This window comes from Pecten maximus, chromosome 1, assembly GCF_902652985.1.
Source record: "Pecten maximus chromosome 1, xPecMax1.1, whole genome shotgun sequence".
Taxonomy (NCBI): Eukaryota; Metazoa; Mollusca; class Bivalvia; order Pectinida; family Pectinidae; genus Pecten; species Pecten maximus.
In genome coordinates, this window is record NC_047015.1 from 19175511 (window position 1) to 19192594 (window position 17084).

The following is a 17084-nucleotide window of genomic DNA, read 5'->3' on the forward strand; positions in this document are numbered from 1 at the left end:
TTTCTCCGTCACCTGGGTAGAATCTACCGGTGTAGCACCGTGGGTATATTTGTAAACCGTAGATAATGCAGTGTAATGTTTATACAAATTGCTAGCTACACGGTGTCAGTGTTGACAGGTATTTAGTATTTACCTGTAGGGGTTCACCTGTAGTTTTAAATCCCATATTAGGAGGAGATACGCGAACCGTTATTTACCTATGGGGAGGAGAGTTCTTGTTGTTGGTATAATCTCACACTACTCTCGTCTCAAAACTAAAACATCAGATCACTGTGAAATCCTGGCGCTGACCTCGAGGCCGAAATATCGGGGTCAGTATTATCTGAACTCTGGCTTCACGGCCGAAATATCGAGATGACTGTGTGATGCAAACTCTGACCTCCCAGCCGATATATCGGGTCATTGTACTAATGAGTGAGTCTATCACTGACATCACAGTCGATATATCAGGCCATTGTACTAATGAGTGAGTCTATCACTGACATCACAGCCGATATATCACGTGTCATTGTACTAATGAGTGAGTCTATCACTGACATCACAGCCGATATATCACGTGTCATTGTACTAATGAGTGAGTCTATCACTGGCATCACAACCGATATATCACGTGTCATTGTACTAATGAGTGAGTCTATCACTGACATCACAGCCGATATATCACGTGTCATTGTACTAATGAGTGAGTCTATCTCTGACCTCCCAGCCGATATATCAGGCCATTGTACTAATGAGTGAATCTGTCACTGACATCACAGCCGATATATCGGGTCATTGTCCTAATGAGTGAGTCTATCACTGACATCACAGTCGATATATCAGGCCATTGTACTAATGAGTGAGTCTATCACTGACATCACAGCCGATATATCGGGTCATTGTCCTAATGAGTGAGTCTATCACTGACATCACAGCCGATATATCACGTGTCATTGTACTAATAAGTGAGTCTGTCACTGACATCACAGCCGATATATCAGGCCATTGTACCAATGAGTGAGTCTATCACTGACATCACAGCCGATATATCACGTGTCATTGTCCTAATGAGTGAGTCTATCACTGACATCACAGCCGATATATCACGTGTCATTGTACTAATAAGTGAGTCTGTCACTGACATCACAGCCGATATATCAGGCCATTGTACTAATGAGTGAGTCTATCACTGACATCACAGCCGATATATCACGGGTCATTGTACTAATGAGTGAGTCTATCACTGACCTCCCAGCCGATATATCACGTGTCATTGTCCTAATGAGTGAGTCTATCACTGACCTCCCAGCCGATATATCGGGTCATTGTCCTAATGAGTGAGTCTATCACTGACATCACAGCCGATATATCACGTGCCATTGTACTAATAAGTGAGTCTGTCACTGACATCACAGCCGATATATCGGGTCATTGTACTAATGAGTGAGTCTATCACTGACATCACAGCCGATATATCGGGCCATTGTCCTAATGAGTGAGTCTATCACTGACATTACAGCCGATATATCACGTGTCATTGTACTAATGAGTGAATCTATCACTGACATCAGAGCCGATATATCACGTGTCATTGTACTAATGAGTGAGTCTATCACTGACATCACAGCCGATATATCAGGTCATTGTACTAATGAGTGAGTCTATCACTGACATCACAGCCGATATATCACGTGTCATTGTCCTAATGAGTGAGTCTATCACTGACATCACAGTCGATATATCGGGTCATTGTACTAATGAGTGAATCTGTCACTGACATCACAGCCGATATATCGGGTCATTGTACTAATGAGTGAGTCTATCACTGACATCACAGCCGATATATCACGTGTCATTGTATTAATGAGTGAGTCTATCACTGACATCACAGCCGATATATAAGGCCATTGTACTAATGAGTGAGTCTATCACTGACATCACAGCCGATATATCGGGTCATTGTACTAATGAGTAAGTCTATCACTGACATCACAGCCGATATATCACGTGTCATTGTACTAATGAGTGAATCTGTCACTGACATCACAGCCGATATATCGGGTCATTGTACTAATGAGTGGGTCTGTCACTGACATCACAGCCGATATATCGGGTCATTGTACTAATGAGTGAATCTGTCACTGACATCACAGCCGATATATAAGGCCATTGTGATAATTACTGAGCCTTTCACAATTCTTTTATCTCCTATCGATTGTTCGTTAGACTTGTCCAGTGAAAAGAAAACACTAACGCAACATATTAATTGAAATCATACGGTTTTATTAAATGATTATTGACGATTCGTCTAAGAATGGACAAGGACGTCCCTGGATGGGTACGTCACAGAGGTACCAGTAGACAACCTACCGTAGGTAATGTTTCGCCACTTTCGCTGCCGACAATTTATTATTGAGTGAGCTTTGTTTTTTTGAGACAACGTATTGCGTGGCCGAGTGGTTAAGGTGTCCTAACACTTTATCACTAGTCCTCCAACTGTGGGTTGCGAGTTCGAAGTCCACGTGGGGCAGTTGCCCTGTGCTGACCGTAGGCCGGTGGTTTTTCTTCGGATATTCTGACTTTCCTCCACCTCCCAAAACTGGCACGTCCTTGAATGAGCCTGCTGTTAATTAAACTAAACCAGTTTGGAGTTGGTATTGACTGTTTTGTTTGTGATTTTAGGTGCGGCAGAGAGCGGTAAGAGTACACTGGTGAAGCAGATGAAGATTATCCATAGCGAAGGATTCTCTTTCGACGAGTTACTCTCTTTTAAGGTAATCATTGTATTTGGAAGCAGCTAGATTTCAATTTATGAATGTAAATAATCTACAAGTCTGGATTTCTGACGATGCGTGTAGACATGGCAATGATTACAGATGTTGCTTCCGTCTGGAACAGGTCAGCTAGCTAGTGACCCGTGATTGTATCCAATAATGTGTTGGTGTGCCAGTACGTGAGCATGGTGTTACCCAAGGCACACGCTGTAATCCTTATAGTTAGTCATATCATGGGATGTAATATCGTATCTTTATTAAGCTAGAATGAGATGGCGTCGCCTGTCTTCCGCCCGTCTCCGATTACGTCATATTTGCAATGAAAGTACTACTTGTCCAGAATTGTTGTGTGGATTCCTGACAAAATTTGGTCGTGAATGTTGTTTGTTGTTTGGAAATGATAGCTCAATTGTGTACAAACTGAGTGTAACTTCATCTTCCGCTGGTGTATCCCATCAAGGCATATCGATTTTGTTTGAAAAGGACTGGATGCTTCTGAAGAGAGAAGAAAGGGCGAGGGACGTGGGGGAAGGGGGTTATTGGGGTTTGAAGGATTGGGAAATCGTAAATATCTAAAATCCATCTACTTCCGTTCGGAGGAAGACATTTGGCCAGATTTCATCAAAGGGTTGAAAAATAGCTAAATCATCAAAATCCTTTAAAGAAGTATTAAAAAAAATGGGGCTTTTCCTTTTACATAGACATAGCCAAAAGACATTTGAAATATTAATGGGAATATGCCAGCTTTGCCACGACTGCTTTCGCCGACCCCTTTGGGCCTCAGTGACTTAGTGCGCCAGCTGTTATAAATGTGTCGTTACGATGATCTATAAAGGTAATGTTTATCGTTACGATGATCTATCAAGGTATTGTTTGTCGTTACGATGATCTATCAAGGCATTGTTTGTCGTTACGATGATCTATCAAGGCATTGTTCGTCGTTGCGATGATTTGTAAACTTATTGTTTGCCGATACGATGATCTATAAGCCTCTTGTTTGTCGCCGCGATAACTTACATCGTAGTTTGTGGGCCACAGATACCGGTCACAGTTTCTTTTCTTTATTTGCTATTTGATATGTATACTCCATATTCTGAAGTACTTGTCTATGACCCTGATGACCGATGTCTTGATGTGTATAGTGTATATGTGACAGGGCCAAGTGGTCATTTAGAATTGTTAAACACCGTTTATGGCTGTACGCACTCCCCCGTAATGGACTGTTATAAGTAGGTGTGGAGAACATTTTATCAAATTATTACCCCTATCACCACGGGAACTATGATGCCTCTAAACTCCACAAGGTACAGAGAGAAATACACAGTTAAAAATACTGCAGTTACGGACACAACCAACGTCAAAAATGTAGACGGAAACTGCTTCCTCCTATGTTACTGAACAACATCCAATAGATAAGAGAGTAGACGAACTTGTTTAAATTTAGAATTTAATTTGATATTTGAAAGAAGAAATTGTATGGATTGTAATTTCTAGGATTAACCATTGTGAGAGATAGTATCCCTGTACATCGCAATACAATTATCTTGTTTTCTGTTGGTCCCATCAGCCCCATGTATTGGGTTAGTTCCCTAGGCCTCTGTTGGTCCCATCAGCCCCATGTATTGGGTTAGTTCCCTAGGCCTCTGTTGGTCCCATCGGCCCCATGTATTTGGTTAGTTCCCTAGGCCTCTGTTGGTCCCATCAGCCCCATGTATTGGGTTATTAGTTCCCTAGGCCTCTGTTGGTCCCATCAACCCCATGTATTTGGTTAGTTCCCTAGGCCTCTGTTGGTCCCATCGGCCCCATGTATTGGGTTAGTTCCCTAGGCCTCTGTTGGTCCCATCGGCCCCATGTAATGAGTTAGTTCCGTCAGCCTCTGTTGGTCCCATCAGCCCCATGTAATGAGTTAGTTCCGTCAGCCTCTGTTGGTCCCATCAGCCCCATGTATTGGGTTAGTTCCGTCAGCCTCTGTTGGTCCCATCAACCCCATGTATTGGGTTAGTTCCCTAGGCCTCTGTTGGTCCCATCGGCCCCATGTATTGGGTTAGTTCCCTAGTCCTCTGTTGGTCCCATCGGCCCCATGTATTGGTTTAGTTCCCTAGGCCTCTGTTGGTCCCATCAACCCCATGTATTGGGTTAGTTCCCTAGGTCTCTGTTGGTCCCACTGTCCCGTCGATTCTGTTGTTCCGTTAATTTCGTCGAAATCCCTTTATTCGCAGCCCTTTGTATTGCGTAACAGCTAGATCTGGAGTCAAGTGCGTTGCGGTTTTAGTGGAGCCACGTGCCACTGCCTTGGGGCGAAGTGATCGGTATTACCTGATGTGATGACGTTGTAATAAGTTGGCAGCCCGGGGTTAGTCCGTGTGTAGATAGTGTACCTACTTAAACATGTATTTAGCGATGTACACGATAGACATTTGATTATAATCCTACCAATCGTCCAAAGCCTGAAATCAGTCTGTCCATCTAGTCACTGTCCTTTTCGTCACTATGTCCAGCTAGACAGGTCACTGTAGCGAAAGACAAACCATCATCCGTGTGGCGACCGGCTTTATGTATCTCTGTATCGTACCATACACGAGTAGTTACCGTTTGGTCACGTCTCCATTTGGTCGGGGATATTCAGTAGTTTGTAAGACGATACGGAAGGAAGGGCGAAGGCCAATGCGTTTTATATAAGAAACCGTAGAATCGTAAGATTTGTTGTCATCTAGGATTTCATTTTCTATACCTCATCGCGTATGTCTGTCCTGGTTCCCACAGCTGTCAGTTGTATTAGGTAACGTGATTTCACAGCTATACCTCTATTTATTAGTATTTTATTGGACTTGATGTATACATGTACTAATCTTAATGTCATTCATCAAGGTTCGTCGAATGTGTTGCATAAAAAAAATGCAATCCATCAAAACAGGAATACATGAGATAACACACATTGTATAGATACCCCTACTGTAGGTCGTGTAGACGTTTGATACAGACGACAGTGTGTAGGGTTTGTAACCCCTACTGTAGGTCGTGTAGACGTTTGATACAGACGACAGTGTGTAGGGTTTGTATAGGTACCCCTACTGTAGGTCGTGTAGACGTTTGATACAGACGACAGTATGTAGGGTTTGTGTGGTTACCCCTACTGTAGGTCGTGTAGATGTTTGATACAGACGACAGTGTGTAGGGTTTGTATAGGTACCCCTACTGTAGGTCGTGTAGACGTTTGATACAGACGACAGTGTGTAGGGTTTGTATGGGTACCCCTACTGTAGGTCGTGTAGACGTTTGATACAGACGACAGTGTGTAGGGTTTGTGTGGGTACCCCTACTGTAGGTCGTGTAGACGTTTGATACAGACGACAGTGTGTAGGAGTTGTGTAGTTACCCCTACTGTAGGTCATGTAGACGTTTGATACAGACGACAGTGTGTAGGGTTTGTGTGGGTACCCCTACTGTAGCTCGTGTAGACGTTTGATACAGACGACAGTGTGTAGGGTTTGTATGGGTACCCCTACTGTAGGTCGTGTAGACGTTTGATACAGACGACAGTGTGTAGGGTTTGTATGGGTACCCCTACTGTAGGTCATGTAGATGTTTGATACAGACGACAGTGTGTAGGGTTTGTATAGATACCCCTACTGTAGGTCGTGTAGACGTTTGATACAGACGACAGTATGTAGGGTTTGTATAGGTACCCCTACTGTAGGTCATGTAGATGTTTGATACAGACGACAGTGTGTAGGGTTTGTATGGGTACCCCTACTGTAGGTCGTGTAGACGTTTGATACAGACGACAGTGTGTAGGGTTTGTATGGGTACCCCTACTGTAGGTCGTGTAGATGTTTGATACAGACGGCAGTGTGTAGGGTTTGTATAGGTACCCCTACTGTAGGTCGTGTAGACGTTTGATACAGACGACAGTGTGTAGGGTTTGTAACCCCTACTGTAGGTCGTGTAGACGTTTGATACAGACGACAGTGTGTAGGGTTTGTATGGGTACCCCTACTGTAGGTCGTGCAGACGTTTGATACAGACGACTGTATGTAGGGTGTGTTGGTACCCCTACTGTAGGTCGTGTAGACGTTTGATACAGACGACAGTGTGTAGGGTTTGTATGGGTACCCCTACTGTAGGTCGTGTAGACGTTTGATACAGACGAAAATATGTAGGGTTTGTATAGGTACCCCTACTGTAGGTCGTATAGACGTTTGATACAGACGAAAATATGTAGGGTTTGTATAGGTACCCCTACTGTAGGTCGTATAGACGTTTGATACAGACGACAGTGTGTAGGGTTTGTATAGGTACCCCTACTGTAGGTCATGTAGACGTTTGATACAGACGACAGTGTGTAGGGTTTGCATGGGTACCCCTACTGTAGGTCGTGTAGACGTTTGATACAGACGACAGTGTGTAGGGTTTGTATGGGTACCCCTACTGTAGGTCGTGTAGATGTTTGATACAGATGACAGTGTGTAGGGTTTGTATAGGTACCCCTCCTGTAGGTCGTGTAGACGTTTGATACAGACGACAGTGTGTAGGGTTTGTATAGGTACCCCTACTGTAGGTCGTGTAGACGTTTGATACAGACGACAGTATGTAGGGTTTGTAACCCCTACTGTAGGTCGTGTAGATGTTTGATACAGACGACAGTGTGTAGGGTTTGTATGGGTACCCCTACTGTAGGTCGTGTAGACGTTTGATACAGACGACTGTATTTAGGGTTTGTGTGGGTACCCCTACTGTAGGTCGTGTAGACGTTTGATACAGACGATTGTATGTAGGGTTTGTATTGATACCCCTACTGTAGGTCGTGTAGACGTTTGATACAGACGACAGTGTGTAGGGTTTGTATGGGTACCCCTACTGTAGGTCGTGTAGACGTTTGATACAGACGATAGTATGTAGGGTTTGTATTGATACCCCTACTGTAGGTCGTGTAGACGTTTGATACAGACGACAGTGTGTAGGGTTTGTATGGGTACCCCTACTGTAGGTCATGTAGACGTTTGATACAGACGACAGTGTGTAGGGTTTGTATTGGTACCCCTACTGAAGGTCGTGTAGACGTTTGATACAGACGACTGTATGTAGGGTTTGTGTGGGTACCCCTACTGTAGGTCGTGTAGACGTTTGATACAGACGACAGTATGTAGGGTTTGTATGGGTACCCCTACTGTAGGTCGTGTAGACGTTTGATACAGACGATAGTATGTAGGGTTTGTATTGATACCCCTACTGTAGGTCGTGTAGACGTTTGATACAGACGACAGTGTGTAGGGTTTGTATGGGTACCCCTACTGTAGGTCATGTAGACGTTTGATACAGACGACAGTGTGTAGGGTTTGTATGGGTACCCCTACTGTAGGTCGTGTAGACGTTTGATACAGACGACAGTGTGTAGGGTTTGTGTGGGTACCCCTACTGTAGGTCGTGTAGACGTTTGATACAGACGACAGTGTGTAGGGTTTGTAACCCCTACTGTAGCTCGTGTAGACGTTTGATACAGACGACAGTGTGTAGGGTTTGTATGGGTACCCCTACTGTAGGTCGTGTAGACGTTTGATACAGACGACAGTATGTAGGGTTTGTATGGGTACCCCTACTGTAGGTCGTGTAGACGTTTGATACAGACGACAGTGTGTAGGGTTTGTATAGATACCCCTACTGTAGGTCGTGTAGACGTTTGATACAGACGACAGTATGTAGGGTTTGTAACCCCTACTGTAGGTCGTGTAGACGTTTGATACAGACGAAAATATGTAGGGTTTGTGTGGGTACCCCTACTGTAGGTCGTGTAGACGTTTGATACAGACGACAGTGTGTAGGGTTTGTATGGGTACCCCTACTGTAGGTCGTGTAGACGTTTGATACAGACGACAGTGTGTAGGGTTTGTATGGGTACCCCTACTGTAGGTCGTGTAGACGTTTGATACAGACGACAGTGTGTAGGGTTTGTATGAGTACCCCTACTGTAGGTCGTGTAGACGTTTGATACAGACGACAGTGTGTAGGGTTTGTATAGGTACCCCTACTGTAGGTCGTGTAGACGTTTGATACAGACGACAGTGTGTAGGGTTTGTATGGGTACCCCTACTGTAGGTCGTGTAGACGTTTGATACAGACGACAGTATGTAGGGTTTGTATGGGTACCCCTACTGTAGGTCGTATAGACGTTTGATACAGACGACAGTATGTAGGGTTTGTATAGGTACCCCTACTGTAGGTCATGTAGACGTTTGATACAGACGAAAATATGTAGGGTTTGTATAGGTACCCCTACTGTAGGTCGTGTAGACGTTTGATACAGACGACAGTATGTATGGTTTGTATGGGTACCCCTACTGTAGGTCGTGTAGACGTTTGATACAGACGACAGTGTGTAGGGTTTGTATGGGTACCCCTACTGTAGGTCATGTAGACGTTTGATACAGACGATAGTATGTAGGGTTTGTATGGGTACCCCTACTGTAGGTCGTGTAGACGTTTGATACAGACGAAAATATGTAGGGTTTGTATAGGTACCCCTACTGTAGGTCGTGTAGACGTTTGATACAGACGACAGTATGTATGGTTTGTATGGGTACCCCTACTGTAGGTCATGTAGACGTTTGATACAGACGATAGTATGTAGGGTTTGTATGGGTACCCCTACTGTAGGTCATGTAGACGTTTGATACAGACGACAGTGTGTAGGGTTTGTATGGGTACCCCTACTGTAGGTCGTGTATGTGAATCAGACAAGTAACGTGATATATAACGCTAATGTGTAGACAGTGATCTCAACTAGATACGCTATGCACTCATAATATCTTGTTCGGTACATCATCTAGTAACTTTAAATACTTATATCTTAACAATTTTGTATCGATATTGTAAAATAATTCTCAGTTTAATTATATTAGCCAGCCATCCCGTAGGAATTATATTTTATATACACATACACATATATTCATATAAATGTATACTGTTATAATGAAGATAATGTAGATACTGAAACTGTGTTGGACTCCTGTCATGATTTATGTAAATAAAGATTGTGTACTTCCTATACAATGATGGTCTATATACGTACATCACACGGTTCTTTTGAGTTTTGTATCCTCATCGCGTTATGTATTCATAATCGGACATTGGAATATCTCAAGCATGAAGAGTGGATAAAGGCGGTATTCCAAACACTATTACCATCTGTTTACAACACTATCCCTCCCAGCCTTGTTGTGTCGTGTACGGCGCGTTTATTTCTATGGAGATTTAAATCCAGTTTTGGTGACTAAATATTTAAAAATGTTTTCATTTGTGATTGTAACACGTTTAACGCTTGGGGAAAAAACCCGAACAACAAAAGCTCCTTCCACGAAGGGATGCTATATATATATATTTATTTGTAATTTCATGATATAATTCAGGTTGTTATGTGTTTCAAGACGTCTGTTTAAAATAAATGAATCATAGAAAAGATGTTCAAACATAGGTAATGAACTTCTGTATCGTTGAGTATTCCCCAACTGTTTTCTACACATTGTACTTGCTGTCTGGTTTGTGTCGAACCATAACACATCAAACAGCTATGTAGAGCTACTTCCATTGATGTGTTTTCGTTACAACATTGGGAGGTCATCTCGCGTCTTGATTCGTCGAATACCGCTTCCATACTCGTAATTTGTTTCTTCATTTGGCAAGCAGTAAGTGAAACCCCCGATTGATTTATATTTGAGACGTAAAATGAAAGTAGAGTACTTCTGATTGGTTGTGGCGCTGTTTCTTTCGACATTTTGGGAGTTAACCCCCAAGAGAGACAAAAGAAGAGAAAGTATGAATAACGAAAAAGACCGTGCAGGTTGAGGTTGAAGTGATTATGAGGTGATTATGAGGTGAAACTAAGCTCGTTTCCACAAGGGAGATTCCGGAAGCAGTTGCGGATTTGCATGGTTGAAACGCTTTGACACGGGGGCCGCGGTGGCAGAGTGGTTAAGGTGTCCCGACACTTTATCACTAGCCCTCCACCTCTGGGTTGCGAATTCGAAACCTACGTGGGGCAGTTGCCAGGAACTGACCGTAGGTCGGTGATTTTTTCCGGGTACTCCGGCTTTCCTCCACCTCCAAAACTTGGCACGTCCTTAAATAACCCCGGCTGTTAATAGGACGTTAAACAAAATAAACCAAACTTTTAAACTGCAATATTTCCTCACAGAAACATCGTCTGGTTGTGAATGATACAAATATTACATGATGTGTGTTAAAAGGTATGAAAATTTTAACATCGCGTGAGAAATGATTTTGTAGGTTGGAAATTGGTATGTAATTAATCTCAATACGATAATAATGAATTGGTTGAAAACAGCCGTTTATATCTCTTTAATTACCAATATGACAATGAAAACAGCCTTTTTTTTTTATCTCCTTAATTACCACATTACAGTGATTCACAATGAGAGTCGTTTCCTAGAAAAAAATATATGGGATAATATGATGTGTTTGATCAAGAATTTTGATGGACATTTTAAACACTACCAATCGAAGAATTAAATAATAGAAACATACATTTTTATGAATAAAATGGACCTTTCTTACTAGTCCCTTGGGTATGTCGGATTTCTGGGAGATCATGTAGTATTAGAATTCAGCTAAGAAATTCTATACAAAAAAAACTTAGTAGATGGTGGCCAGTCGTCACTAACATCAGGAGCTGTTGGCCAGTCTACCTTTTCAAATTATACCTGTGTGGGATACCTGTGTGTATACCTGTGTGTATACCTGTGTGGTATACCTATGTGGTATACCTGTGTGTATACATGTGTGATTTACCTGTGTGGTATACCTGTGCGATATACCTGTGTGATATACCTGTGTGTATACCTGTGTGGTATACCTGTGTGTATACATGTGTGTATACCTGTGAGGTATAACTGTGTGATATACATGTGTGTATACCTGTGTGGTATACCTGTGTATATCTGTGTGGTATACCTGTGTGTATACCTGTGTGTATACCTGTGTGGTATACATGTGTGTATACCTGTGTGGTATACCTGTGTGTATACATGTGTGATATACCTGTGTTGTATACCTGTGTGATATACCTGTGTGTATACCTGTATGATATACCTGTGTATATCTGTGCGTATACCTGTGTGGTTTACCTTTAGTGTACTACATACAGAGATGTTGAACACCAGTTGATACTCGAACGGGTTAATGCGTAACATGTGTTTACTGAATTATAAATTAGTTTTGTACGTGGCATATCAATGAAACCAGATGTTGTCGGAAGTCAGTAATGAATGTAAGAAACATTGACGGCTCTATACAACATTCTAAGGTGATAGGATGACTATGAAGCTAACTTCTTTTGTCACATCAATGTAGAAACTATGATAAGTATGCCAACTCGTAAATACTTATACAGTGTATTGTACGATTGAATTAATAGGCGGGTTATCATTGTGATATGATGAACATGCTATGCCAACTTTGTGTAAAGGGGAGTAACTGCGACGTTAAAGTTCATTTTATTCCGTGGACCTATCGGCCCATAAGTGGTACATGAAAAACGGAGAGTGATCAACATAATATTGCTAGCTAATTCTAAAAACGTGCATTGATGCATCTCAATAGTTTAACAAAATAATATTCAACTATTTAATTTTTCTGTCCCTTTTCTAAAAGCTAAATGAATAAATTTACTAGTTTTATGTAGTTCTTTACATTGTTTACACTTAATGATTTTAATGATTTGAAAACATTTGGCTTTCTGTAAAATGGACATTGTAGTAAAAATGATACTCGTCTTCAATTTCTTCTTAATTACAACAAGCGCACAATCTTTTAGCCCTTGGAACATTATGTTTTCTGCCATACTCTATATTTAGATTAAACACTTTTTAGAAACACTATCAATAGGCTTAATTAGATAAAAGTGTAAACAAACATTATCAACTAAATGTTGATCTACTACTCGTATTCATGTATCATTAATCCTATTAATGATTTCTTACTGATACACATCCTTAATTCTATTTTCTATTACACTATAAGTATAACAATCAACTAAAGTTTCATATCAGAGATAAGTTAGTCCTATTTTTCGCGCTCCCTCCGAGCACAGGGACACGTTACAATAATATCGACCCCCCATATATTTTATACATACATTATTATTGTAACGTGTCCCTGTGCTCCGAGTGCGTCGCCGCGCCACAAGGGGACACTAGTCCTGCGTCCTCCAAGTCTGTCAACCTTCTCCACGGTGATTATCCAGACACGCTTTTGATACACGATTTGAGGCACTTTTGAGTTTTAACCAAAATTTTAATAGCCTGGTTATATATAATGGGAATCTGCCCAACTTCAAATATAAAAAAAAAATCATTACATGTAGATTCAATGACTCCAAGTAAACTTTTACAAAAAATAGTATGCGTGGAGATTGTTGATAGTAGGAACGTCATTTAACATGGTCTACCACGTACATTGTATGTTGATCTGAAGGCTATCATGATTACAAGTCTATAAACATGTTTCTCTATTATACAGCCAGCTGTATTGGATAACTTACTGGGTTCCATGAAGTATGTGCTCACTGGTATGGGACTTTTACGGATCAACCTGGACAATCCAAAAAACCGGGTACGTACGTCCAGGGTACTTACTACATGGCACTGAATTCTTGAGTTGTTTTCGTCATTACATTACAATATCGGAGGTCGTTTTTAGATAAAGATGACGTGTATTTGTCAGCTTCCATGAAATACATTTTATCCTAGTAATTACATATTCATGTACATTTCACTTCCTTTCTTAAAATACTAATTCGATAGTATTTTGTTTGGCACTTGATACGAGTACCGTAAAAATATGTTTTCATGCTTTTTTGTTTGTTTGTTAGTTTGTTTTTGTTTATTTTATTGTTTTTACGATAGATTTTTTTTAAACCGATACTTACTCAAAGTTGCGCTCTCGGCGATTTTTGTAGCATGTCACTATCGTGCAGTCCACCGTTTAATTGAGGGAATATCAAATGCCACTTAGTTCTGTCGTGAAGAGGCCATGTCCTTATCAAATGACAACCGAATGAAAATACTATCGAATCGGAGTTGTACGAAGGGAAGTGAAATGTATATGAATCTGTAATACTATGAAAGGATGTATTTCATAAATCGAAAGAGCTGTAAATTCCAGCGAAACTCCGGCATGAAAATTATACAACTTCGAACATTCGGCAACTAATCATTTAGAAGATGAGTCAAATGTAAAATGTACCGATATATTATAAGTTAAAGCTCTGTAATTTATCTTACTCTTTCTCATACTAAACTATACTACTAAACTATACTGTACAGGTTAAGTTACAGGTAAGGTTTAAACACACATACAGGGTATTCAAGAATCTGTTTAGTTATTACTTTTATGTTTTAAAAGTTTGGCTTATAGTTGGTATCAAAAGATGCTAGAATATTAACTATGTGAGTGAAATACATTTGCCATTACTGAAGCACTATTAAATATTTTGTTCATTACAAAAACATTATTTGTAAGAAATTCTTTAAAAAAAACAGCAAAAACCAAAACAAAACACACACAAAACTTTAAGTACTTAAAATGGTATACCTGTGCCTTTGTATCCAGCTCTCTGATTGGTTAATTGTACACAATCATCGCTTGATGACGCCTATACTAATTTGATTTTTCTCCATTTCACTTCTAAAATGTAATAAGTTTAGTGAGGAATGGAGAAGTTTATTAATATTTATGGAAAATTGATAGAGTACAGTGTTATACGTATGCTAAATCATATATCTATACATGGTCGCTAAAATGTTGTAGTCGAACGCCCAAGCAATACTAACATGCACGTGCTGCTTCGACAACCATCACATGATGCTTCCACACATGACAAATGCCCTAAGATCCTTGTGGCAGGACCGTGGGGTCCGGATGGCCGTGTCCCGGGGGTACGAGTACGAGCTCAACGATTCTGCTATCTAGTAAGTTTATAACATCAAATAATGTGTGACAAACACAAGTATAATGTTAAAACCCGTCCCAATACTCCCCCGGATATAGTGTAGGTTATTATCGTTTGTTAGTTAACCCGTCTCTATACTCTCCCGGATATAGTGTGGGTTATTATCGTTTGTTAGTTAACAGGTCCCTATACTCCACGGATATAGTGTGGGTTATTATCGTTTGTTAGTTAACCCGTCCCTATACTCCCCCCGGATATAGTGTGGGTTATTATGGTTTGTTAGTTAACCCCTCCCTATACTCTCCCGGATATAGTGTGGGTTATTATGGTTTGTTAGTTAACCCGTCCCTATACTCCCCCGGATATAGTGTGGGTTATTATCGTTTGTTAGTTAACCCGTCCCTATACTCTCCCGGATATAGTGTGGGTTATTATGGTTTGTTAGTTAACCCGTCCCTATACTCTCCCGGATATAGTGTGGGTTATTATCGTTTGTTAGTTAACCCGTCCCTATACTCCCCCGGATACAGTGTAGGTTATTATCGTTTGTTAGTTAACAGGTCCCTATACTCTCCCGGATATAGTGTGGGTTATTATCGTTTGTTAGTTAACCCGTCCCTTTACTCTCCCGGATATAATGTAGGTTATTATCGTTTGTTAGTTAACAGGTCCCTATACTCCCCCGGATACAGTGTAGGTTATTATCGTTTGTTAGTTAACAGGTCCCTATACTCCCCCGGATACAGTGTAGGTTATTATCGTTTGTTAGTTAACCCGTCTCTATACTCTCCCGGATATAGTGTAGGTTATTATCGTTTGTTAGTTAACAGGTCCCTATACTCTCCCGGATATAGTGTGAGTTATTATCGTTTGTTAGTTAACCCGTCCCTATACTCCCCCGGATATAGCGTAGGTTATTATCGTTTGTTAGTTAACCCGTCCCTGTACTCTCCCGGATATAGTGTGGGTTATTATCGTTTGTTAGTTAACCCGTCCCTATACTCCCCCGGATACAGTGTAGGTTATTATCGTTTGTTAGTTAACAGGTCCCTATACTCCCCCGGATGTAGTGTGGGTTGTTATCGTTTGTTAGTTAACAGGTCCCTATACTCCCCCGGATGTAGTGTGGGTGTTATCGTTTGTTAGTTAACCCGTCCCTATACTCTCCCGGATATAGTGTAGGTTATTATCGTTTGTTAGTTAACAGGTCCCTATACTCCCCCGGATGTAGTGTGGGTTGTTATCATTTGTTAGTTAACCCGTCCCTATACTCCACGGATATAGTGTGGGTTATTATCGTTTGTTAGTTAACCCGTCCCTATACTCCCCCCGGATATAGTGTGGGTTATTATGGTTTGTTAGTTAACCCCTCCCTATACTCTCCCGGATATAGTGTGGGTTATTATGGTTTGTTAGTTAACCTGTCCCTATACTCCCCCGGATATAGTGTGGGTTATTATCGTTTGTTAGTTAACCCGTCCCTATACTCTCCCGGATATAGTGTGGGTTATTATGGTTTGTTAGTTAACCCGTCCCTATACTCTCCCGGATATAGTGTGGGTTATTATCTTTTGTTAGTTAGCCCGTCTCTATACTCCCCCGGATATAGTTTGGGTTATTATCGTTTGTTAGTTAACAGGTCCCTATACTCTCCCGGATATAGTGTAGGTTATTATCGTTTGTTAGTTAACCCGTCCCTTTACTCTCCCGGATATAGTGTGGGTTATTATCGTTTGTTAGTTAACCCGTCCCTATACCCTCCCTGATATAGTGTGGGTTATTATCGTTTGTTAGTTAACCCGTCCCTATACTCCCCCGGATATAGTGTGGGTTATTATGGTTTGTTAGTAAACCCGTCCCTATACTCCCCCGGATATAGTGTGGGTTATTATCGTTTGTTAGTTAACCCGTCCCTATACTCTCCCGGATATAGTGTGAGTTATTATCGTTTGTTAGTTAACCCGCCCCTATACTCTCCCGGATATAGTGTAGGTTATCATGGTTTGTTAGTAGACCCGTCCCTTTACTCCACGGATATAGTGTGGGTTATTATCGTTTGTTGGTTAACCCGTCCCTATACTCCCCCGGATGTAGTGTGGGTTGTTATCGTTTGTTAGTTAACAGGTCCCTATACTCCCCCGGATGTAGTGTGGGTTGTTATCGTTTGTTAGTTAACAGGTCCCTATACTCCCCCGGATGTAGTGTGGGTTGTTATCGTTTGTTAGTTAACCCGTCCCTATACTCTCCCGGATATAGTGTAGGTTATTATCGTTTGTTAGTTAACAGGTCCCTATACTCCCCCGGATGTAGTGTGGGTTGTTATCGTTTGTTAGTTAACCCGTCCCTATACTCCACGGATATAGTGTGGG

General features: G+C 41.3%; 1 protein-coding gene across 1 annotated transcript in view; it reads left to right on the forward strand.

Annotated features, from left to right (window-relative positions):
• Positions 1 to 17084, forward strand: part of LOC117327109 (guanine nucleotide-binding protein G(o) subunit alpha-like) — a 37928-nt gene that overhangs the window by 9464 nt on the left and 11380 nt on the right. The window contains exons 2-4 of the mRNA XM_033883950.1: positions 2662 to 2753; positions 13284 to 13376; positions 14574 to 14734. Of these exons, the coding sequence (XP_033739841.1) occupies positions 2662 to 2753; positions 13284 to 13376; positions 14574 to 14734 (346 nt within the window). The remainder of the gene's footprint in view (positions 1 to 2661; positions 2754 to 13283; positions 13377 to 14573; positions 14735 to 17084) is intronic.